The sequence below is a fragment of the Styela clava genome, chromosome 8 (genome assembly GCF_964204865.1).
Source record: "Styela clava chromosome 8, kaStyClav1.hap1.2, whole genome shotgun sequence".
NCBI lineage: Eukaryota > Metazoa > Chordata > Ascidiacea > Stolidobranchia > Styelidae > Styela > Styela clava.
Window position 1 is genome coordinate 5,927,651 of NC_135257.1, and position 27,127 is coordinate 5,954,777.

General features: G+C 34.2%; 2 protein-coding genes across 5 annotated transcripts in view; both read right to left on the minus strand.

Annotated features, from left to right (window-relative positions):
- Positions 1 to 15,401, minus strand: part of LOC120345653 (uncharacterized) — a 28,597-nt gene extending 13,196 nt beyond the window's left edge. Inside the window, exons 1-4 of the mRNA XM_039415183.2 lie at positions 13,188 to 15,401; positions 10,715 to 10,943; positions 5,680 to 5,755; positions 479 to 545 (exon numbers count right to left, since the gene is read on the minus strand). Of these exons, the coding sequence (XP_039271117.2) occupies positions 479 to 545; positions 5,680 to 5,755; positions 10,715 to 10,817 (246 nt within the window). The 5' untranslated portion in view covers positions 10,818 to 10,943; positions 13,188 to 15,401. The remainder of the gene's footprint in view (positions 1 to 478; positions 546 to 5,679; positions 5,756 to 10,714; positions 10,944 to 13,187) is intronic.
- A 1,218-nt stretch (positions 15,402 to 16,619) lies between these two features.
- Positions 16,620 to 23,609, minus strand: LOC120346645 (voltage-gated potassium channel regulatory subunit KCNF1-like). Of its 4 annotated transcripts, none has more exons than XM_039416416.2 (9): positions 23,109 to 23,609; positions 22,192 to 22,307; positions 21,011 to 21,258; positions 19,430 to 19,621; positions 18,934 to 18,996; positions 18,268 to 18,417; positions 17,587 to 17,716; positions 17,347 to 17,489; positions 16,620 to 17,007 (listed from the first exon to the last, which is right to left on the minus strand). In XM_039416416.2, exons 1-9 carry the CDS (start codon positions 23,255 to 23,257, stop codon positions 16,732 to 16,734), a joined length of 1,467 nt encoding a protein of 488 aa, XP_039272350.2. In that variant the 5' UTR covers positions 23,258 to 23,609; the 3' UTR covers positions 16,620 to 16,731. The 4 variants fall into 4 exon arrangements, with proteins under 4 accessions (XP_039272350.2, XP_039272351.2, XP_039272348.2 ...); XM_039416417.2 differs by having other exon boundaries at positions 18,268 to 18,402; positions 23,109 to 23,605; XM_039416414.2 differs by having other exon boundaries at positions 18,934 to 19,122; positions 23,109 to 23,598.
- Positions 23,610 to 27,127: the final 3,518 nt, after the last annotated feature.

The window sequence follows — 27,127 nt, forward strand, 5'->3', positions numbered from 1 at the left end:
GAAACACCTTGTAAATTCGGTATAAGCATCAGAAATACATTATCATAATGAATTTATCAACCGGTAATCAACGAATCGTTAAATGTAATTTGGCGCTCTCTGGTTTACTCTGAATTGAGCTGGAGTTGGCAATTTGAACTTTTTTCTACTACGTTTTCGTGTGATTACATTTGTAGATAGACAGCCTAGTTCAACGACGCAAAAGCTAATTAGTGCATTTAGTTGAATTGCCAACTCCAATGGTGAGCTTCAATTTTCCAAATAAATGTTAGGTTCGCCGTGCATTTACGAGTTGTGATATTGATATTTCAAGCAAACGTAATCTTCAACGTCAGCAAGTCATGTGATCACACGTTACATCTAAAGCTTCAATTGGTGTTCCAGATATTCCCCCATCCACACACATCATTGCACCATTGCTTCTTTCAATTTCCCTGAATTAACAACAATTTATTTGAAACTTAAAAGACAAAAACACCTTTTGTATTCTGTGTTCTGCTTTTCCATTTTGATCTGATGACACTTTCAATGAAGAAACTTGATTCCTGTAAACAGACAAAGTACAAAGAGGTAGTCGTATTGTCAATACTTTTGGAAAATCGCACGGGATTGACAAATTTTATAGTTAAGTGACGTAAATCTTTTATGGATAAGAACATCATATGTCAATCAAGCTTGAAGCTGGTGGTGAAAATCGACAAAGGCACAATAAAACTTCAGTTCCCACTTGATCGTAGGAATATACACTGAATTGGTATCTGTACTGAAATTGTAGTTATCTTCACCGCATTTTACGCAGTTTTCGTGAGATACTTTGAACTGATTTGATATAAATACGATGGAAACTGTGCGAGGAATGGGCAAATGCTACTGCACAATGTAGCTGTATGAGTACTTAATCGCATAATATAACTTTTGTTGGTAATATCGATATGCAATGTGGTAAGAACCTGTCCCATATTAAAAAAAAAAAAACATGGCTATATTTTCAAAGCAGTAAGTAAAGCCTAATAACGTAAAGTCGTAACGTAAAGTCTTACGATTCTATACGATGAATGTGCGACCGAATTGCCACGGTTTTTATTCGCACGAAGTAATCCTGTGATATGATGTGACGAGTATAAAATGCTAGTAAGATTTACATGTTTCCTCTCGCAGTATACCCAAATGCAAACTGTGCACGTATTTATACAAAGCGGATCGTCGTATACACAAAATACGATACCTCTGTATTCTATATTTATCATTTGATTTTGCAGGTTTAGCTTGCCTTGAGGCGCTTTTATGCAATATTTAAATACAAACAATTAAAAATTTCAGTTGATTTGATGCGCGTGCATAGGTACGTACATACGGTATGGTACAAATGAAACACTGATTTATTGACAATCTTGAAATACAGATAAAACAACACATATTATGATATGATCGAAAAAAGAATGATAAAATAAGCGAGTATATTTTGGTGTTGCTCTTGTGTATGAAATTGAATAATAGTAAAATGTCAATTGAATTTTCATAATTTTCAAAAGTCTGCTGCAAATAAACTCAAATGCCTACAAATTAGCTACGCTGGCGTTGAGCGAAGAAATTATATCTTTTTTCGTATGTTTTATAATCCGAGCTGCAATCGATAACATCTAAACTAAATTAAGCTTTTACCCTGTTGAGCTGTATAATGCTGCATTGGATATGCTTTTTTCCTATTTAAATCTTATCACCAAGCGCGAGAAAACATATTAATATTTACCGTTTTAGATAAGGATCTCGTATATTCCAAATTTCTGCTTGGCTGAAAATTTCGATGGAAGTGTCAAATGGGATCTATTTTGCAGTTAAAACCTCGACAATTGATATAAATCATGCGATAGCAATATTTAGAAATACTAAAAAATGTATCGAAAAAAAAAACATTTTTTTAAATTTTGAGGTATGATCTAATTTTGACTAGCGTGACATGATCACACTTGCAAATAGACGATGGTTTAAACTTTGAACCCACAGTTCTTGTATCAATGTAAGTCAACCCAAATGGTGACAGTGAACAGCTTCATAATTGAATTGTTGTGCAATGTTTTTAATTAAGAAGCCCAAATAAATATAGGCCACGCGCGTACTATAAGCATAAAGCAAGTTCACAAAATTATAAAATCTTTCAGCGCAATGTAAAATCCAGCAAACGGCGTGCATAAATATCCAAAAGATAATTTTTTATGATATAAACAGTAAACTCTTTATCTACTAACTTTGTCCGTACGCAAAAGATGCTGGTGGAACGTGCTGCCTAAAAGTTGACAAGTCATTTGGTGATAATATTTGTGATTTTTTATGCTGATAATATGATTCAAAAATATTATAGTGTTTCCACGCTTTTACTTCAAACAATGTTTAACCCCAAAGATAATGCGACCGTGCTTTTTTACAAATAAGAGCTAAGGTTCCATCAAATTAAGGTAAGAAAGACGACACGAAAGATATGACTCGTGCTTTTCAAACTAGCACTGATTAAGTGTATTTTAGATAATCATTTTACAGTTGAAACATCGTGCTGGAGGCTTCAAACATTTTTTTAGTTGTAAAGCTTTGATTTGTTTTATGAATAATAATAATGCGCCGGAATAAATTACTTCAAACGATAACTATTCAGAATAATATGATTAGAAATAACAAATTATTTCATGATTCAACGAAAACGTCAAAGTTTAATACTATAACAGGTATTTTATGATATGAATCATAACTCATAAAAGTTACGATTTTCACCTATATATTACACTTATAACAATTTGCAGCAAAATTACAATACATTTTTCAACACTTTAATTTTTGAAATACTTGCATAAACTACAGCGAATTTACAGCATTTTTAATACCAACTGTGACTAAACTATAAAAAATTACGCACGAACAGGGCTTTTTATATGTCTACACCACAAGGTTCAGTTATACGAGGATCACAACGTTCTTTTGTTCACTGGATTAATATTTATCAAGATAGAACTGTGATATTGTCAAAATTATGAAATTAGCTGTTTTGGGATCTTAGTGAGATAGCCAAAATGCAAACCTTTTTTCGCTTCAAGTTACATTTTGGTTATGTTGATTGTTGATCATGGACCAGTGTTTCAAAACGTGTTAAATCGTCCGAAAATCCTCTTGATTAGGTGACTTTATTTTAACAGAACAAAAAAAAAAAAATTTATTTTTTATTTTGTATTTAGTATTGAACCGTTGCTTAATAATAAATGGAAAGAATAAAGGCGTGAAAACTTGGCAGCATCTTGGGTTTTTGTTCGTGACGTCGCAAATAGTTATTTCAGCTTTGATTAAGAATGCTGTGCGAGTAATAATGCTGCTTAGTGCTGGAAATTATACCGATATTGGTATGAGAATTATCATAAAATTTATTCTTTACAAAACGCAGTCATGCTTTTTTACAGAAGAAAAATGCAGCCTGGTCTGTAATTAAACGATCGTAAGATGAAGCTTGTCTAAAACTTGGTTTGACAAGCTGTGTGTGGCATTTCTGAAAGTATTAGTAGTTAGATTTTGCGGGCATAAATGCATTACACGCCATTACAAATATGTTTTTGATCGGTTATGTAATACGTTTTTGAATAACTGAATCCGGCTGGGCCAAAAACAAAATGCATGATCAAACTTTTCGAATAGGCTTTATGTTTGTGTTTGATTAAAACGAAGATAAATTTTTATGCAACCGACGTTGTAATATCTAGACTTCTCATTATTCTATATAACGTAGCATTGATGTGTGCACATGGTGTTCTCAGCACTTATCAAATTGAAACGAATTCTCCTTACGTCAATTAATTACCTGTTCAACGTCTTAATCCGTGCAAGATTAACCAACAAAAGATTTAGGAAGGCTATTAAATGTTACATAATGAAAAAGTTAATTTAAGAAAGTGGTAATTAACGACATTTTTATTTCTAATTAGCCGGTTAAGCTATTGACTAATTGTAGGGTGCACATTCACTTGTAAGGCTGGTTTAAAACTTTAAAATTTACCTCCAAGATGCATTAAAGGACAAAAACTTGGGAGTTTGGTTAATCATAAACGTCGTTATAACTGCTACCCGAGTTAACGATATAAGCCTTCAACTGAGTGTGGGGTTGCATACATGCAAATTCACTATGAAATACTTACAACCAGTATTTTGTGGTTACTGTGACATATATATCTAGCGTTTTGGTAGATCATATTTATTGATGTGAAATAATACACTAAAAGATTTTTAGAGAGTAAAATGAAAATGGGGGTTTGACCTAACCCGAATTCTTTGAAGACATTATATGTAAATTTTTAGACAAGATTATACATAGCATATAATAAAGTTTATAAGTGCGAAGAACATCATGTAATTCAGGCCCAAAGAGCGATTCTCCTGCAGTTAAGAGTATTTTAATTTGACATTTTCCTATTTAAACCTAAGAATGGTTTAACCGCTCCCATACATACAAGTCTAGTCAAGTCTAGTACAAGTTTATGATAGTAAACACTCCTATACAACGTCAATGAAGAGAAAAGACTAAACGTGCGATAGTTGGATACCCAACCACAGGCTAATAAATAAGGTAAATTGCTAATAGAGGTTTGGTGATACAAATCACAACAAATAGCAAGCCTACAAATACAAATACCAAAATAGTTGTTCATTGCGTTTATAGATGAACAATGATTGTGTTTAAATCTTCACCAAAAATAAAGTCTACAAGGTTGCTTTTGAGCGTGGATTGTGGAGCGTGGATATACTATAGTAGTGTTGGCGTAAAAATAGCGAAAAACTTTCATGCAACGATTTAAGCAAGAAAGTTTATTAAAGCCCTTGCCTCATAAACGTTTGACACAATAACGTAAGGAGTGAAGGCTCTACGAGTTGCAGCATCGCAAGACCTTGCCTGTCGGTAATGCTGCCCCAAGAAAATTCCTAAATGTCGAAACAATTTTGCAAGCACATATCTAAAATACATCATAGATTTAAATTTTGCGCCTTATAGCCTATTACCGTTATTAAGCCTGCCGCCCTTAGACATATCGCAGTATCCATGGGAAGGTATTAGGGGAAATCTCTAATAATTAGAGGATTAACCAATATTAAAAGCACATTGGATATGATTATGTGACATTAAATGAGATTTCTGGACATAAATGGCAGAATTATGTCTACAAAAAATATTGTGTCAAAACGCATAAAGAGTAATATTTGCTCATTTTTTTCAAACTAATGACTTTTGTATAAAACGTGTAGTATCACAAAAGGGAACCATGGCCATCGCCCCTACATGTCTACTCTCCAATCCACTTTTGTTGCCGCAATTTGATTTGCAAAAGTAAATGCAGCATTTTTTATAGATAATGAAACCAATTACATTTCGTTGTTTATCCACTTTTACTTTCTAAATGTGGTTCATAATTTTCATATTACTTTAAACGGTGACAATTTAAGGCATTATATTGAGCCCATAATATTGGTGTATTACTCTTCGGAAAAATCGTAATTTCAATTAAATTTTATGTATGATGAAATTTTGGTAAATAAGAACCTCTATTCCACCCCGCTTTTCTCTTTCGGTTCGTGTTTAGCCGACGAAGTCGGTTAAAATGTTAGTAATTTTGCCTAAAATTACCAACACTGAGTTTTTCTTGGTCTACTTACTTTGACAAAACATAGTAATTTTGATCCACTTGTACAATTCCATAAACTCCGGAGAATAGAGACACGGGAAGAGAATCTGAAAATACAAAAACAGTTTAAAGATGTAATTTGGTAATATCTTTTGTGTCTTGGCAACAACCTTTTTTGGTCAGACTGAAGGATTGAAAACTGCATTTCATTGTGGTAAAAACGAAACCGTTTATAACGATATGTTATTACGTTCAACATACGTTCTATGGTTAAAATTTTCGTTCATTATTAAGGAATCTTAGTTTTATAAAATGTATTCTAACACAATTATGAGTGTACTGGGCTAAAGCACTTATCATGGTAACCTGGTCATGTTGACATTGCATGCTGCTCATTATTTCAGTAATTAAGAAATCTCAGATAGCTTCTTGTATAACCTTAATCGCACCTTCCGATAATGAAGACCCACTAATGGTGTAAATTCTTTTCAAGATATAGCAATGCATTTTTACTCGTACGATTAAAACTCGTAACAAAACATTCTGCAATATATATTTCAAAATATGTCTTGGTCATTCCCGTCACCCAACTTAAAAGGTGGGTCATAAAATGTCACGTCCATCACTTGACCCATACTTGTGCACACGACATTTTTAAGACACCCGTTCAAGACAACACTAGCAATTGAAGAAGCTATCATGATAATGAAAATGTTGTTGAAATAGATTAATAACAATGTTTGCATAAAAATACCTGAATTCGTATTTTTAAATTATAATAGAATGTCTTCCTCAAATAATAATGTTATTAATTTTATCAAAAAAAAAAAAAATTCGAAAATAAAACCTAATTATATACAAATTTGCAAAACATGGAAAAAACAAGAGATGTCAGCGATTTTCATCCGGACCTGATACAGGATGGTTTGTTTTGTATTTTTATTCGTCTGTTGGTTTTATATCTGATTTAAGCGATCATTATCGACTAACAATAAACGAATTTCATAGAAAATCGACCTAGTTCATCGGTGGCATAATACAGCCAATTGCGTTTAGATGGAAATATAATTTTCGTTCAAATTTAGTGTTTCAGTGGAAAAACAGAACACACTTGAAAATTAAATCCTGATTACTGATGGCATGTATAATGATTATGCAACACAGTCAAAAATGGATGCCAATGTTTTGTTTTGTTCGTCCATCGGCGGATTCGTAGTGAAAACACTTTCAATTTCACTTCTTTGTGTATACTTAAAATACGTAAAGAGGAACTGAAATATGGATGTTTGTGACTGCCCACAAGATGAAAACATGCGGCATTTATGTTGTTGTTTACTTCAAAAAATCTTGTTTATACGTGTTTTAGAAGCGTTAATATGTACTAGTACTTCAGACAAACATAAATAAATAGAAGATAATAAGATTCGACAATGTCGATAGCGATAACGAAATGTTTTCCATTTTACGTGATTCTTTCAGTCACAAGACTTCACTCATCTAATCCAATTGCCAGATACTAAAATCGTGAAAACTTTGTACGAGTAAAAACTGACAGAACATATCCGAATAATTGATCCAATCTCACAGATATGAATACCTGATATGACTATAGTTAGAAGAATATCTACACTTTACTTCATTATTGTTTTGAAAAAGGAAGCAGCCGTATTTGGGTTACATATAAAATAAAATTGTGTTCAGCCTTTACAATATTACTGTGAAAAGAGTCTTGATGACTGATATCCCCACTATCAAAATAATCTGTTGGCACGAAACCATTCGACTTGTTATAATATGTTTATATTATAATATACTGTTTATTTACATAAGTAGCCTTATATAAATATTACTAGTATTATTTTAACGTCTTTAATTACTGTAATAAAATATTAAGAAAAGTTTTGGCCACATGTTTCTGTGTGGAAAACATAAACTATAGGTGAAACGTAAATATAATATAATAAATCAGATGGTATCAATCAATCATTTTTGTTTTTGTCTGAAAGTTCATATTAAATAGCCAATGAATGTCATTGTTACTTCTTAACGGGGGTTTTAAGTTAACCGATAAATTTTCAACTCAATTTCAATATAGCTAATTGCAATAATTCACTTAATTTAATGAAGGATTATTCTTTAGTGACGAAGTATCGAAAAATAACTTTAACTTTTGGTGAGCACAAAATATGGTATTTGGAAGTGTGCCACCAAAACAAGTGTGTGGACAAAATTAAGAATGAATCAGATAAGATTAGTTACAATTATTGAACCTAAGGGGAAAAAAGTGCGTTTAATGAATCTTACTTTCGAGTGAGCCTGCATAAAATTCAAATGAATAAAAAACCAGAAAAAGCGTTTCAAGCTTAACCATATTGGGATACCTAGCATATACAGCATAGAATTCATGGGCGCAATGATTTGCAACGAGGCCTTTGCAGAACTACCGTAATTATAAAACAAAACCCTACCAAACCACCACCCAGACAACTATAATGAAATATTACTTATTTATCATTGCACATGTTTCATCACAACAGTAATTGTGTCGACCTTTTTGACATTAAATCCATCAATTCGACGGACCTGACGCGCGATAAGTTATCTAGTTACACACCATATATACTGCGGTATCGAAATGCCATTAATCCGTTATAGTTTTCGCACGATTGTGAGGAAAATGCGAACCTCATAATGAAGATAGGTTTAATAAAAAGTTTTAAAGACGTTCCGTTATGAAGACATCTTCATACTCAGACGTATCATACAATTTGCTGTATCGATGGAGACTGTATACAACTCCGATCAAAGCATCAATTGGAATCGAAGTTATAATTCAGACTGGATTTTGGTGGAGATTTGAAGCATGAAATAGACAGATAAAGAATAAATCACGAAAGTCCCGAAAAAGATCTTCAAGACTTTAGGTAAAATACTTCTTTGAGTTCGAAATTAAATTATATTGCTTCGAAGGGGGTTAGCCAAATTTTCATGCAAGTTCTCAATATGATTACCCCAGATACTTTCCATATAATTAAGTCGCAAACGTAACTATAAAATTGTGTAAAAGCCGTTGCACAAAAAATACATTGTTTGCCAAATGGAAAATCTTATATTTGACTGTGTGTAATTCGTCATTAATCATAAAGCTATTTTGGGGGGGGGGGGGTGATGAACAGAAATATTCATTATTCACGGAGGAATTTAATTTGAGTATGAGTCTATGAGATGTCAAGAAATTGCAGTAATTTTATTTTATATAGAAACTTTACAATATTCATGTTTGATGCAAATATTTACTAAATATTTTGATAAACAATGCAAACAAATTTTCCATTTTCCCAAAGACAAACAAATTGAAAAATTGCAAGCACTTACCAAGCACCAAACGCATACGGATTCTTGCAAGTGTGGAAATAAAATAAAGCAAATAATTATAGGTTATCTGAATATAATTTTTCCTCAAATCAATTTGGTCTATATAATCTTTATTCTATTACACAAACCGCATTCGTGGTTAACATCTGCTAAATTTGAAGAAACAGAATTAACGGAAAGCGGAGTTGTCAACAACCCGATTACCCGAAGGGATAGTCTGTGTTATTACATTCAACATGCCCAATATATCATCACCTAAAATCGTCAGGGTCTTGTGCTCGTTGTCATTTTTGCAAAAATACAGGCAGGATGTGTTTAATATTGTATTTTTAAACGGGCTAAAGCCAAATAAATTGTCAAGTGATGAGTCGTTACGCCCTTCAAATAAACATTATACAGACGACTCGCCGAAACGGGAATATACAGCAAATTCAACATGCTCGTTTTTAGTAGTTTCATGTTAGTACGCTAGACAAAAACTTATCATGTAAGCCAACTCTTGAAGGCTTTCGTTCCAGTAACTCGATATGAGAGAGGCCAATACAACAAAGCTCTTATCAGTCCCGCCAACACGCGCGGTAATCCAATGATTTGGCTACAGCGAATAAACGGGCACTCCTAATGCACCCCCGTCCAAACACAGAACATGAGATGCGCTTTATAAACGGCCCTTACGCGATTCCATCTTTGCTTGAAAACTAAATTTCGATTCACGCTCTCGGGCATGAAAGGAAGTGGTCGGTGAACAATGAATACCGTCACTCATCGCTATGTTTTCAAAATATACTACTCGCTATTATTCACTCACTCATGGTAATTATTCATAAAGCTCGAAATTTTTACGATGACTCAGGCGAGTATCCAGATGCACTTAAAGAATTTAGGAACTGACAATTTTAAGATAAGAAATATCAAGTCTGAAAACCGTGCGATTAATTTATTGTTAGGCTATTAATATTGGCAATGAACAATATAAACATTATCCATCAAATTCACGCTTCCAAAATGATAATAGCCCATTTTGTTTCGACTAGAATTTGAACTTCAGAATATATACCGCACATGAGTATGCAAATGTTATTTCGATGAATAGTTGGAACTTGGAAGACAAGTAAAGAAATTACTTCCAGCCCACATCAAAACATTTCAAATCGGCATGAAACATGAAATCTCTACTTCAGCAACCGATTATTATTAAGCAGACTTGCCCAGTTCAACTTGTACATAATTTCAAGCAATCCACAGAAATAGCGAACATAGGTGCATAAAAAGGCGATGGAAAGGGTTTTGCCGCTTTAACCTCGCCAACCCACACCAAGGCAAACGAGGCAGACAACGTCAAACTGGAAAACAGCTTTTGAATGAGCGCAAAGTAAGATCGAGTGTCTGCTTGCTTGTTCATTAAAATATATTTGGAGTGTTATTGCATGGCAAATGTTTGTCAACTCTTTGCTTAGCATTCAGAATAACGCGCTTCGCTTTTTATCCCTGTGGTCATGGTTCATGGTCATTCATTGGTCTTGATATCTATATCGGGATTTTTGAATTTCTTGCTAACGTGTAACAGAATATACAAACTGTCAAACTAAAAATACAGTCTTTTGAGATTTAATGACAAGATTTTAACCAAACTTGTGTAAGAATACTAGAATCAAAACAGTGGGTATTATAAGATTGAAAATTCTTCTTACCTGATTGTGTAAATGTGTTTATGGGTAAAACATCGACGGGAAGACGTCCGATAACGAAGCGGCAGCAAAGGATCAGGCAAAGCAAACAAAGCGTCTTGAACATTATTTGCGAATTGTAAATGCCCTCTCAAAGTTTGCAGAGGCTCGAGTGGTGAATTAGTTTGATCTAATATTGTACATGTTAGCCTCCCATCCCTACTTTGGCTGCAAAGATTTAAATTTACATGATCTGAAAATATAAGCATAAGAAATAAACAAAAAACGGCAACTTTAGTCAAATATAACAACGTGAACTAGAAGTATGTATATATGAATGCTGTAACTATTTAGCCACATTGTACAGTGTATGAATCTGCAATACAAAACAATTGAATTTTACAAAATATATTAAATTCATGAAGTATATTCAGTGGCTAATATTAAAGCACATATTTAAGTACATTTTATGAAATTTTACAAAAAATATTAGATTAAACCAAAATGTGTTTAAGTTACTTGGCTTTGTTATACCGATATATTGAAACGAAAGCTTGACTTGAGCGGCATCACAAGACTCAGCATTGACGAATTTGCTTATAAATGATATTTGCACAGCGCACTAATCAAAATTATAATACGACACTTGCGGATGGGTCATTGGTAAAGTAGGATTCTTAAAAACTACTCAACCGTGTACAAAACTTCATTTGTCAAGTGGTTTCTTAGAATTGTCAATATCGTCTTTGCATTTTTACTTGTCTATATCAGTCAAGTAGATGTTCTTGAGAAATTCAGCAACAGCTGTGCAATGAGTTCCCTTTCTTGACATTCGCCAATAGCCCAATACTATGTTTATGAATTTCATAATGACTGCTATACTTTATCGAAAGGGTAATATTCTTGGTCTTTATATCATTTCCCAGAAAACGAATTTCTCTGCTAAGATTTATACACAGAAGGATAGCGACATCGACTAAATTAATGCGCGTTTATTGTTGTTATTATTATACTGTGAATCAGAGGTGTGCAACCCTTTTAATACATGAGGGCCGGATACAAATAACCGGGTGAAACCGCGGGCCGATCCTTCATTTACGCTTTCTAGTAGTTCCAGAAACAAAAATTTTGGTTGTTGATCTTGTGGCTTGCGTTGTTTGCACAAACTAGCGTTTAGGGCATTGTAACGTCACAGACATAGATAATAAATTGGACTCCGATATCGGCTTTGCAACGCAAAGGAATTACTCACGTATCAGATTAAACCAAGTTAAAAACTTCTCGCAGGCCGCACACCATCTAAAATTTGCACTTCCCGGCGGGCCGCATAATTTTTCCTTGTTGGCCGCATTTGGTCCGCGGTCGGCAGGTTGCACACCCCTACTGTAAATCATTGGATTTCCACTGACCACAAAATTTGTTTATACGAAGCTTAAATATTAATTTATTAATAATATTTCCTCCGAGATACACATACAAAATTCGGGGATTTGATCCAGAGTTCGTAAGGTGCGTGTTTGTAGCAAAATGCTTACACGCCACATGTGACAGCTTGTCACAACACAACATAGTGTAGTTGAACTAGTTTTGACGTCGTATTTTGAATACTTTTAGCCTTTGATTAAAAATTCCAGGCACAATAAATGTATATATATCAGGTAGTAGGCTGCTCATAAAAAGATTTGACATAACGGCCGCCTTACCCAAAATATCAGGGCATAACTATTAATAACCTTTTACGGTAGTTCGAATCTCCACAAACGATCTCTGTACCGAGTACACCAGAAAGTGACTTTAAAAATATAAAAGACGGTATTATGCTTCATTAGGTTAGTCAGCGATCAGTGCAAAAAACCGCAGACGGCGGAGAAAGTTTGTTTTCTCGGTTTTGGCTCAAATATGAAAACATCTTCTAGATTTTCGTGTTGAATTTATTGAAGTTTATACTGTAACCTTCTAATATTTGTTCAAGGCCAGACGGTTTAAATTAAACTTGATACCCATAAAGGTTAAGTTGTGAGAGGGTATGGGTAGTCAATATCGGCTGTAATTAATATTATTATATACTAAGTTCGCCAAAATACTTTAAATGACTAACTGATGGGCGTAACGTACGTTGATTTTGAGATTCATCGAAGTCAATCAGGCATAAAACGTTTTCATATTTTTTATAACAATAAACACGTTTTTGTAATAATTAAATAATTTTTATTTTATGCTAACACCTTTTACGTCGAAAGAGCGACACATTTCTACTACATAGTTGAAAAAAATTATGAAATTAAAGTTGCTCGGGTAACATAAATATTGCATCTAATATGCATTTATGATTTCCAAAATTTTGTTTGGTAGGGAAAAGCAAAATTTGAAACAAGTTGTGAGCCTTGATGAAATACATTAAAAGAAAGAATAAACTTCGTGTAGGAGATTAAGAGTTATAACGACTCAATCAAAGTACTAAATGAAAGCTTCCGAAAATATCAAAATCCATACTAACCTGTATTAGAAACAGACACCCACCCCTATAATTTTAGCATGCCCTTCTACGACGCCATGGTCTAGTGAATCGCTTTTAACAGCTCTGTGGGGCAGACGCCACACGATGCTAGAAACTTCAATCTTGCAAGTAAATAATGGAGTCGAGTAGAATTGTTTGACAACCGTCCAAATCCAAATAGTTCCTCAAATTATTATTATCTTCGCTCCAAGTTTAACGGCGCAAAACCAACCCCTCGACCTCAGTATTTATTCAAAATCACATCCAGCAATTTATGAATGATTTTTCAAATCGCGATTTTACCCCAGTGACGCAAATGCATTTCATTTCTAGCGTAATCCTGATATCCCTTGTTTGGGAATGAACCTAAGTTAATAAAAGGATGATTTAGGCATTTTATTTATTTCAATTATCTCAATATATATAAAAATAAATTTTATATTTTTGAACGCTTAGTTTTCTACGATCGGGAGGTTCTTTGTTTTTATATCACATATATATGTCAATAAAAGAAAGAGATTCGACAAAAACATTCTAACACTTTGATGGATTTCTTCAATAAAAAAACAGTTTATCACCCACCAAATGGTGTAATAAAATTTAGAAAATTTGAAATATTTTCTGATGAGGAATCAGCTGCATATTCAATTAAAATTTTATGTAGCATTTCAGAATTGAACATATTTCTATTTATTCCTTCACGCACAAATTTGACACATAATAATCAAAGTTTCTTTTTGTAAGGAAGATTATTTAAAAACAGCAATATCCAATTTCTAATATGCCATCCATTAAATATCCAAATATTCGACAAGACTGTACTGGGAGATTAACCGATAATTGTATAAACAAGTATGGTCATGGAAATTGTTCAAACTGATTTTTATTGAAAATTTCAATTTATCAAAATTAGTCCGAGTTGACTCATGCTAAGGTGAATCAGCAGTGTAAAACAACACGGCACAATAACCTCCATTGACTACTTTCATCGGGTCACATTCTCTCCCGCTTATAAAACTTTATTTAATATCGTCTCTTTGACTTGGTCAAAAGCAGATATGGATTATGGACGGTCTAACTTCATCTGTTTTACAACAACAGTCGATGTTTGGCTGTTATATCAAAGTTTTATTGGCACAACTTTACGATGAAACGAGGATATAACGCCCTCGGCTATGTTTAGCCACTTGATGCAACAAACAAGCTTATTTTGGAAGATTTCGGAGCTACAGATAAGCCTATAGCGTGCGGCTCTCAAACTAGTCGTAGATATAAAGATAGTGTATAAATATCACGTTTTTGAAAATACCAATAATAATTCTATCATTAATTCAAAAGGAAAGGGTCGAAATGTTGAATTTATCTTGTTCATCAGAATTACGAGTATAGGTTGGAACATGACACTTTTTTAATTTTTCATGGTTCAACCAACTTCAAATAGACACACTAAAATTATATTGACAAAACCGGAGAAATACGAGAAAAATACCAATTCCGCGTGACACAGTATATTCTTACACTGATATCGATGAGTCCTAGAATTAAATGGGTACAGTTTTCATACGATGATCCAAGAGGTTTTTTATCACCGATGTATGGTACTATCTGTATCAGATTAATTATCAGTTACTTTCTAGCACCAATGAAAATCTATGCAACTAACTCAAACTGATGAAGGTTCTCCTATTGTCGAGGAAGAAAATACTGTGTCTCAGCTTATTCTTAAGGAGCAAGATGAACTAACTATTTTCAGGGACCGCAGATAGCTACTCTGCGCGCCACCCCTCAGAGTATCATTGCGTGATTGCCGAGTATCCCGACTACATAGGTATATCCAACTCCCTACTGCACTAACCTTTTGGTGTCATTTGCGCGAACTTCACTTTATCAATCGCATTCCCTACCCTAACTCTTAAATATTATATTTTACTTAGTCGCGCAACTTATGCTCACCATAAGTGATATGACAAAGCCGAGCATCAGGATCTAATTACTGGTCCAATCAATGCTTTTAGCGAAGCATCTCATATATCTCGATACAGTGCAGTAGTCACCCTAATCTGTATGAAGCGCGAGAAAAACCAGCGTTCCGCAGCATAGCAACATAATTCGTTTTGGGCGCTAAACTAAACCTCAGATTATTATAGTTGTAAGCATTACTTTCAGCTATATTATAGAGGTAACGTCCTGATAACTGGGGGAGATAATCTATCTAAAAATAGTTCACGACCCAAGCAGAAAACAACTTCAAAAGTTGAGCATTCACAAACTGATTTCAAAAGTTTACAAGACGCTCGCGTAGTGAGTATTTACGCTTGGATGAGTTTTCCGATGTTTGCCTCGGGCTTTTTGTTGGTTTATCGTCTGTATTTTCTCTCGTGTGCTTGGTGAATGAAAAGAATCAAGTGTTATGCACAATAACGCGGGAACTGTGACTCAAACAAGCCCGTTGCCCCATTCTAGCTTATTTTGTAGCTAAAAATAAAGGAGCGAGAGAGTTGCTGACTTGTTATGCGATAAGGTCGCTTTAGTTGAGCAGATCTTACGACGAAAAAGCATCTGCATTTTCCCAAAGGAATGGCTAACCACGGGCTGAGTCTGGCCCCAGTTCAGATGGATTTTAATTTGCAAATGGCATAAAATTCATTGCAAGAAAATAGTGAATTATCAAAGATCAAAATGTTTTGTACGACATATTGATTATATATTCTTTAAAAATATCGGAAAATATAGAAATAGAAGCATTGGCAGGAATTTTCGATGAAGAGCCAAGTTAGAACGCAACAGTTAGGCAGGGGTTCCGACCCTCAAACCACCCATATATGGTCGGCATAATGGATTTCATCGTATTTATCTGAAATATTTTACGTCAATATTCAGAAGATTGTGTCTACAACAGAAAAGGTCGAAAAAAAAACTTACAACAAAATCAAGTGGACTGACGCCCCTACGTTCTAAGCCGGTTATCGTGCAGGGACTACCAAGGTTAGAATATTTGATTGAAAATAATTTAATGTCACTATCGGTGAATGCCGTATGCTTCTGTCGAACTATATGACATCTCTCACTAGAAATAGATAATTAGTAGCGATTGTATTAATAATTAAAGAATCATCAAATGAAATGGAGTCTCCTCTTCACTCGTAGCAAAAGTGATTCTTCCATGAAAATATGTTTGGGAAGATTTGAAGGTGGCTTGGCCATCCACGCCGTTACAAGGTCAGCCTCAAGGAGCGAAGAACATTGCTTTGTGATTAGATGTTTGTCTTTGATGTTAAGATGTGTTTTGGGAACTCTGTTTCTGCTGTATAAGCAGCTATGTCAAAAATCCATCTTCAATTCTACAGTTTTCAACACGACTGATAATGGTGTCAATAAATTGCGACAGGTCGAAAACAGTATATATCTCAAATTTAAAAAAGCACGCACTCATAAAATAAATCAATTATAATTAAATATAATATCAATAACTAAATAAACACAATGAATAATACATGGTGTACAAAATGAGTTTGGATATCAATATTTTCAACACGGAAAAAAATCACGCAATAGATTCTTCGCAAAGTGTACAACGACATTGATTATGCAATCTAACGGTATTTTCAGAATCAGGAAAAATCGATGTTGCCGAGGAACGTCGAGAATCGGTTTTTAGAATACGTCGAGTATCCGAAGATTTTGACTCGTTAAATAATATATTTCTTGCTCTCTGAGTTACGCTCATTTTTCTTGTAGTGCTACTTATTGAAACCTTATGTTCTTGTTTGATTCCCATAATAGAAGTTCTGCCATTTTCTTCAAAAGACAAATCCAGTTCCTAAAACCAAAATAATTTTCAATTCATGTACTCCAACCATTTGGAACAAGTATTCGTATATGTGGTGTATATATATATCTATACACGGCTATTGTCTTCTAGAATCTAGATCAGTGACTTTTAACATTATGATTACGTTTCGCACTTTTATCAAACGAAGTTCGCTCGGAATTGTATCTCCTATAACTGAACTTTATCATTTATCCATTTTAGAGCACATGGCTACGTAATTAGAAATGTCATTATTACGTAACTCTCACGGAGGGACCTGTTCCTATACCCAGAAGTTACCACAAATCAGTAAATGAATTCACTTCGGAGTTTACTACTAACGTTTACCTTCCGTTTCATTGTCCGTTTATAAGCGCATTCGATTTCTTGAGTTCTTGTATAGAAGTACGTGAAGTTTGCAATTATGGGATGGATTGGGACTCCAATTGCTAAAACACCGATCAAAAATGCCATTGATGCAATGATTTTACCTGAATGTGAACATTATTATCTGTTTTTGTCGTCATCTGCATAAAATATTTGTACAACAGTAAAGTTAGTTGCAGTGCATCAAAGTATATGACCAACCTGTGGCTGAATCAGGAGTAATGTCGCCGTATCCAACGGTGGTGACAGTAATAGTGGCCCACCAGAATGAATCGCCAAGATGTCTAAATTTTTCATCTTCAAAGCTGTATTCTAATGTGGCCAATAAAATCTGAAAATATAGAAATATTGATACATAGAAATATGTTTTGAATTTCGATAAATTTCACATGGACAAGCTGCTAACGGATACCGCCAACCAACGTAATATAAATATTATATTAATCCGCAGCATTTGGAGAATGTTTCTGTACCAATAATGCAAATACTATAGTATATAATGTGAGCATATTAGCAAATTAATGATTGGAAACTGCGATTTTTGAGTAGTCAGGCAGTAGAATATTTTTTACCATACTAAAATACTATTTGTACGAACAAAATGAGGAAAAAATATGGCGCGAAAAACCATTACTGGTTGTCGAGCAGCGACACCCTTGGTTAAATCTAAAATTAATTTCACTTTAGCATAGGACATTCAGTGAGACTGAACGCATGTGAAAAGGCGTAGTTATTTTTACTTTGGAACTTAATGAAAGCTTTTCATTACTTTACTGTTACGAAACACATAGCTCCATCAGAAAGAAAGCACTTATTTATTAATTCTAATTTATTGTTCACGTAAATAGCGATACATTACTCTTGTTCGTGCTATGTACTCACAATTCCAATAACGAAATACATTCCCAATAAAGCTAGTTCAGTCGAACTTCGCACGAATGTTTTGCAAAGAACTTGGAGTCCTGCTGAATGCCGACCAAGTCTGAGCACTCTCATAACCCGCATGACTCGGAAAATCTGAAATATAGATGGCTGGAACATGGAGTTAATAACGCATTGATAATATTCGAATATATTTATCTAACTGTATATGTGTATATACCGACTAATGACAGAGATCGACAAAAGATTGCTGATATGAATCCACAACCGAATGCAATGCGTTTTATGTTGATACGGGCACCGTTGTTATGTAAATATCATCCTTCAAGGAATATTCATGAGAATATGAAATTCCTTAATAATTTCCCATCAATGCTTCAGAGAAATTAACCTTTTTCGTTGGTATTACAAAGAATTTATTTCATTTTGGTTTAATGTTGGCTTATGTGAAGGCATGAGATAAGCTTCAAGAGCCGCGTCGCATATATAGTCACAGACGAATGAATTTTCTGATTGTTTTTTTGCAACACAGAGCAGTATTTATCTACAGCTTCAACTCTTGTTCTCTGTTCAGTAAAGAAAATAACGAAAAAACACATTGCCAATCCTAATAATTACTTTAGTCGCCAAATTTAAATACTATAAACTTTGAATTGCGATACATACTTGGAGAAGATGAGAGACAGACTCTAGTTCTTGATGATTTCCACTACTGTGTGTGAAGTATAGCTGAACAAAGAACGGCATTATTGTGATAAGGTCAATCAAGTTCATGATCTGGCGAATGTAAAGAAGTTTCTTCGGCGAAATAATAAGACGGACCAAATATTCAAATGTAAACCAAGTGATGCAAACCTGTGAATGCAAATACGATATAACAAGTTTTGTAAAAAGAATGTTGTTTCAATAGCTTGGGTTTTATTCTATCACTGCCGAAATGTAACGATCCATACTAATCTTTTGCGTTATAAGCTAATTCAAATATCATCATAAATGTTGTACACTTTTGAGAACTTTGAGTCGTCATTTTATTATACTATTCCTAATGATTCATAACATGAAATCACTTCAGAATATGATATTCGAATCTGATATCGTTTTTATCACGTTCTCAGTGCTTTCCTTCACTTCTATACATTTATTTATTTTGAAATAACGTCACCTTTTCTATCGTTTCAATTACTGGATTTTCGATTTCATTTCCATAAGAATCCTTTGATTGAAAACAGTGAAGAGTTCCAAGTACAAAAGTAGATAATGAAATAACGATGAATCCGACTGAAACAACAGCCCATATTTTGCCGATAAAACAGGAAGAAGGTTCGACAAACATACCCCACATATACCATCGAATCTGCAAAATAAAAAGTTTGAGATAAATTACAATTGATTCTATAAACTTTCGATTTAATATTATTTAAACATCGTTTTGGTGGTGATTTTATGCAGATTCAGTGGTAAAAAATACAAGGAAGGTGCAACTGAAATATAACAACACAGATATACGACAATATACACAAACTATCATTTCTTGTTTTGTTTCGAAATAGAAGGTTTTTACGTATTGACTTGCTTTTATTGCAAATGGAATGGGTAAGAATTCTGTTCAATTTAGTCTTGGCACGAAAATGGGCGGAGGATGTATTTGACTGACTATATGCACTGTCATATGCACCACATACTGAATATTTAAATACATTTATAGATGATATAGGTAGCCTACTAAAGTGTGGCGTTACATCGCAAAAGTGGGGGGAGGGTGGTGAAATTTGATGAGGTTTGTAGTGAAATCACTGAGTATAAAAGTAAAAGGGAATTTAGAAAAAAAGACTTCTTTGCTCTTGGATACCAAAACTATATGGAACCAATTGCTCAAGATGCTCACACGATTATTTGAGGCCATCACCTGTTAAGTCATTTTACTTGAACCCAGCTCTATTGTTCCCACTTTGTTACATTTGACCCAATTATTCTACTTGTCTCACAGTTCTGAGAGGGCAGGTATATATATATATATATATTGTGGGGCAAATGCTATGATTAAGTAAGCAAATGAAGTGGAATTTATACTATATTCTGAGTTACGATAGAGATAATACGTTAGCCGAAGGTTAGAGTATTCATATAAAATGATAGTCATGTAATTGAGACATGTGTGGTCGCAACATATTTGAGACTCCCCGCAAATGGACGTGGGAAAGAGTTAGGTGTATAGTACTATTACAAAAATGCTCTTGGATGGATCTTCTGAAATAATTATGCACTAGGATGCTAACGACGTTTGCTATATATATATATATAAGTTTTGCCGTAAAATAGATTCAATCAATAATGCGAAATAAGAATCAATTTTATCCTCGTTGATTGCTCGTGGAACGGATTGATGACTTCATGTTTTCAGCGTGAAATGAAGATTGATAGAAACAAGTCAATATAGACAATATAGTACTCCTTGCAGGAGTCTTGCCTTTTGGCATATGTGGTCTGAACTATAACAATCGAGCTTTAAACAAGAGACGTATGCTCTTATATATGATCATCAACGTGGTATCTTTACCAGAAAATACGCCTTCTGTTCAGCACTAGCTCGACGGAATCTATGAGGCAAAAGCGTACCAATTTATACAGAAACATGATAATGAAAATTTGCTCATTCCTTCAATCTGCGACTAAGTTTTTTAAAAAATTCAACGAATTCAAGTATTTGTATATAGCATCTTACATCAACTAATATATAAATTACCTTTGAAAGGTTTTGCAGTGCATCTTTACAATTGTTGATGTGGGTGAAAATCAATTCTGCTTTTTCAGTTTTGTACGTTTTCTCTTCAACCTTGTTTCGTACTTCAACATCCAACTCATCGACAAAAGTCGAGGCCGATTTAAAACGTTGCTGGCAACATACATCAAACTGTGCGTCTTCAACAGCCCAATAACGTTTTTCGTCCGCAAATCGTAAAGGACATAATGATCGTGGAAGGTGGATACTGACTGTGAAAATAATGGCAAATTGAAAAGCATATTTTGATGCTCTGAAAAATAGTAAACGAGAAACAATGTTGAGTTTTTGTAGTTCCTCATGTAGCAACAATTCTGTGATAGAGCTTGAATTTATGTTGACATTACAAATTATTGGGCACAAAGTGTTCGGATAGATCGCATTGCTGAATTATTTTTGTCGCGACAAAATCCTGCGGGGGACGATGTATCAATTCTAAATGTGGTTATTTTTGCGCATAATACGCCACCTTGTGCCATTTCGTCAGGTTCATCCGTCATCATTCGATGTCGATGTGGATCGTTACGGGAATGGGACTGGATTTGTATAATTTTGATTTAAATGGCTTAGGATAAAGATAAAAGAGTTTGTGTACTTCGCGTTGGCTACTGCGATTAGTGGTAGTTGAACACTCGTGTTTATAAAATTGTGAATTGTTCATATGGCACAATATTCGCTCCCGGTTTTGCGATCTTGCATAATACATAACGTTCTTAAATACTTCGAATACGCCTGCTAAGTTTGTAACTAGTCATGAGATTTCAAGTACTAATCTCAAGTGGATTTTGAATCAAATTTATTTTGATAGGATTCCGAACTGTAATGTGGACACACCCGATATACCGTATATCCAATATATCATTGAATTTATTGTTGTCAGGATTACGTCGGTTTTATACACTCATAATAAATCTGATTGCAATATATATCAGTAAGACAAATGGCATTCTAGCTGTATAAATTGAGAACTAAATAATATTTTGTAGAAACCCCCAGCCAATTGAACAACAGCGCCCGTGACGAGCGTATCCATTCTCCACAGCACTACTTCAATTAGTGCGTTATAATCACATTATAAAAAAAGCAAGTAAGTGTGAGGTAACATAACAAAAACATATAATGAAAACCAATAAATAAATACGTACTTCCTTCGTAACATTTTAAAATAAGGCGAAAAGAATCTGGATCTCTATCAAAGTAAAATACGTCGTCGTCCTCGTCGTACCCGTCACTCAACAAATCGATGCATTTGTCGAAATTCCTGGAGAAATAAGTGAAAATTTCTCAAATTGAGCATGTTCGTTTTAGTAGTTTGCAACAGACTGTATAGTGGGCACTATCGTATAGCTCGCTAGTTATTTGAAAATAATAAATTATGAAGAACGATTCATAAATATTATCAAATTGAAATAAAACCGTTTCCGTTCATTGTATGCTATCACAAAGCTGAACCATATGGTGCTTTTGTCAAAGTAGACGAATATACATACCTGAATGGTTTTGCTGGATATATATATTGTTACACGGTATTTTCATAATATCGTCAGTTTATCAAACTTCACGAATCAGCGAAACATTCATAAAATAGCGATATAATCCTTTTCTTATAAGGAAATTTGTTCAAAGAAATGTCACGCGCACTCACTCAGAATTATAGAAGATTGATCTCTGAGCGAAGTTACGGGCAAAGAGCTACTGAGAATAGGCTATAAATCATTATAGTGCGAAATTGCGCGTTAGTAAATGCCAATTGACGCGAGTCGTAAAGCAGTTCATGTATTGAAATTCTTGGAAAATAGACTCTGGACATATATTTTTTTTGTATGGTAAATATGCTGACAGTGAACGGGTGAGATCTCACAGGCAATCGAGTTTGACGACTCCAACCTTTTTTTGATGAATTCCGAAAGTTAGAAGAACATCATAATATCTGTAAAATGGGCACAGCGATGCAACATTTCTTCGATGAAAAATGTTTGCAGTATGGTCGCCAATGATGTTTGATATTCTTTTTTGAATCCAGCCTAGAAAGTTTATTATTTCCACAGAAGCACCAACTTACCTGCAGTCTCGTAATCTACATAGTCTGCTCAGTGGATATCTGTCGAGTTTACTTTTGTTCGCTACAAAATTAATCCCACCCACATTTAAATTAATAAAATCGTTTGGTTCCTCTTTGCGACCGAAGAATAATGTCCTCGCAAACGACATACCTTTTAAATATGTTTTGCCTAGCTTGCACAACTTTCTGAACTCTCCCTCTATGGCTGAAACAATGCACGCTTGTCTATATTGAAATTTTCCTTTTTATGTGATCACTGCTCTCATGTGACGTCAAAACAGTTTTCTGAATCGAAATTTGTTTTATTTGTTTAATTGAAAAATTGATTTTCATTCTCGTTTTTCATATTTGTTCCACACTTGGTTCGTTTTCAAGTATTTTCTCTTCACTCCATTGTTTTCCAGTGCCGTATACATGTTCATGGTGAATTATAATTGTCTTTTATATTATGCTGATTTTAATTTTTTTTTTTCAATTTTTATATCTATAACATACTATGAGTTAGCTCCAAATAGGGATGTTTATTTGGTTGTTATTCTACCAGATGTAACTGTTTTTTGCAATTTATTTCGCATATTCAAGAACGGTTCAATCATATCTGGACATTTTAATTTGTCTACCAATCGAAATTCGTTATTTCAGTGGTCGATAAAAATTCGACCGCCTTGGGATGAAGCAATCGAGAACGTGTACTCAATAACATCAATCAATATTTTAAAATGTATACAGGTGAATTCGTTAGTCGTAACGACAAGGAATAAATTATTCGCTTTATGCATGAGATTGATTTCGTGAGTTCCTTAGTGCGATTAAGTATGCTTTGGTAACTACTTTATTTGAAAAAAAAAACGGAGTCAGTCCGAACCAGTATGGTGGCCCATCGTTGTCACGTGTAGAATTAAAAAAAAAATGAAAAAAATAAAATGAAAAAGCGAAAATAAAAAAAGAGTTGTGAAAAAACATAAAAATAATTGAAAAAAAAAAATAAAAAAAAAATTGAAATTAAAAAAAAAATTGAAAAATAAAACAAAACAAAAAAATTAAAAAAAAATTAAAATTAAAAAAAAAAAAATAAAAAAAAAAAAAAAAATTGAAAAAAAAATTGGATAAAAAGAAAATAAAAAGGTTGACAACGATGGTCCGCCTCGTGGCCCATCGTTGTCACGCGTTTTTATTTTTGGAAAATTTGATGCTGCTTGGGACCAACGTTGTCAGGCTTAATCCTACACGCACAAATGTGTTTCCTGGGTTTCTAACTCACTACTGATTTTCATGAGCAATATCCAATAAATTCAACATGAAAATGTTCTATAAATTTCCCATGCTACAAGTTCAACCACAAGCAATATATTTATAATAATGATAAGAGAATATAGAATTGGATACGAAAATTTTTTTTACGTGTAGAAGGTAATTTAATTGGAAAATGCTGCTTAACTGCTCAGACACTCGTGCGATGCCGGTACGGTACCGTCTGACCGTACCGGTACCCATGCAATTATCGTGAAAGAATGGGAGATACGGATAGTCTCGTAGAATATAGTCTACTGAAACACTCTCTGCGCCTGCCCCATACCGTACAGCCGTAACGTACCGATCCAGACAAATGATAAATCGCCCGTGCCCAACCCTTTATTTCAATCCATACCTCGACTCACTATATTCTACTAGGATCGAAGTATGGATTGAAATAAATGGTTGAGCACGGGCGACTTATCATTTGTCTGGATCGGTACGTTACGGCTGTACGGTATGGGGCAGGCGCAGAGAGTGTTTCAGTAGTCTATATTCTACGAGACTATCCGTATCTCCCATTCTTTCATAAGTGATTGTATGGCTACTGGTACGGTTAGACGCAAAGCGACTATAACCGACTACCGGTATTTGGTAAGACGGTACGGTACCGGCATCGCGAGTGTCTAGTCAACTGAGTAGTTAAGCAGCATTCTCCAATTAAATTACCTTATACACGTAAAAACAAATTTTCCGAATTTTCGTATTCAATTCTATATTCTCTTATCATTATTATAAATATATTACTTCTTGTTGAACTTGTAACATGGAGAATTTATAGAACATTTTCATATTGAATATTGCTCAAAAAATCAGTAGTGAGTTTGAAACCCAGGGAACACATTTGTGCGCGTAGGATAAGGCTGACAACGTTGGTCCCAAGCAGAAGCAAATTTTCTAAAAATAAAAACGCGTAACAACGATGGGCCACGAGGCGGACCATCGTTGTCAACCTTTTTATTTTCTTTTTATTCAATTTTTTTTTTTTAATTTTTTTTTTTTTTTTAATTTTTTTTGTTTTGTTTTATTTTCGTTTTTATTTATTTATTTTTTTTTAATTTTAATTTTTTTTTTCGTTTTTTTTTTAATTATTTTTATGTTTTTTCACAACAATTTTTTTATTTCTGTTTTTTTATTTTATTTTTTATTTTTATTTTCAATTTTACGCGTGACAACGATGGGCCACCATAAACCAGTTTGTTACACAACGCTAAGGTGGTGAGCGTAACTCGCTAGTGGTCGTGTTTCAATTTTACAACTGGCTTCTAGTTGAAAATCCACCGGATAACGACCAAAAAACCTGGCATTCTCAAAAACACTTCGGTTGAAGTATAATTTCTCACATATAAAGATGCAAATAAACTGTATAATCTGTCACAAATCGTTCGCGGTAAAACGTCGTTATCTTTTTCATGCATCTTGCTTGAATTTCATCAGTATTTTATTCTGATGTGAATGTATCCTTCACTGGCGCCATATTATGATGTCATTTTTCAGATGTTTAGACATTGCAGAATAGGTACGAATACTGATATTTAGCATATCGCCGGATTCCTGCATTTGCATCTGAACGAGTCAAAATTTGATTATACTATCCATGTGCGCGTTACCTCATTCAAACTATCAGCGGAAGTCATATTGATGACGGTATCACGAATCTGATTCATGGAGTCGTTATATAGATAGCGCATAGTTGGCATGCGGCTAGATTGGCTTTTCTGTGCAAAGTGAAGTATTCTGGCAGTTGGTCATTCAGGTACAAAGTCTTGAAAATGAGATCTACTTTCGAAATCTTAGTTTAGTTCGTTTCATTGCACCATCGTGTGCTACGGTTTGACTAAGAATACCTTGCAATCCGACGCTATTGCTATTTGTTTAGAACTTTAGGTAAAGAGGTCAACTGTGCACATCACGAAAGAGGGAAATTGTGAAGTCAGATATGTATTATTAACTGACAGTCGGTTAATGTTTAGATATAGAGCATGGTTGTTGAAACCATAAAATCATATGCAATGCTCTACAATTAGATCAATGTCTTTTGTTAAACATAGGCTCAATATATATGATATTAAACAATAGAATTACCGATGTATGGTATTGGGCCTACGCCCCCGCGACGTGATGTACCTTATCACCAGTCAGATATGATAGAACAAGTTCATATGCCAAGAACTGCAATTTAGGACGTATTTTAAACTTTCGTCCTCTTGGATTAAATGCTATCTTTTAGTATAAGTTAACATATATTTCGACCCATTTAAGATACCCAAATCGAGCATAATTCGCGATAGGGTTATTGTTGTCAGTTCTGGCAAAAAAAGATTTTTAAGGCATAAATAAAGACTTTCTTGAAAAATATAATTTGTAGAAAATTGTCATGCCCACGACATACAAAAACACATGATATACAAATATTATTATTTATTTAATATGTAGTAACTGCATGACTGTAGTTGGTACTCGGTACGTCAGGCAGGTACGTCCAGGCAGGTACGTCCAAACAGCTCAGTCAAGAATTCGTCCCCAATTAGATGATCTCCCGACTCCATCATTCAACTTTCATTGGAGTTCTCTACAATACCAGCGTTCGGTTGCCAGATAAAAACATTCGACGACCAATTCTGGCTCCCATAAAGAACGACCAATTCTGGCTCCCATAAACTCAGCCTAATTAATTTTTACGCAGTCGTGTACGTGGTACGTATTTATGGGCGCATTGGCTACAA

Bases quoted from the DNA above. Each gene is read 5' to 3' on its own strand.
- LOC120346645 (XM_039416414.2), bottom strand. From the start codon at position 23,257: ATGTCGTTTGCGAGGACATTATTCTTCGGTCGCAAAGAGGAACCAAAC. The intron at 19,123-19,429 runs GTGACGTTATTT...TTGCATTCACAG, and splicing joins TAATTGAAACGATAGAAAAG to GTTTGCATCACTTGGTTTAC. The intron at 17,490-17,586 runs GTTGGTCATATA...GTTCACATTCAG, and splicing joins TACTCCTGATTCAGCCACAG to GTAAAATCATTGCATCAATG.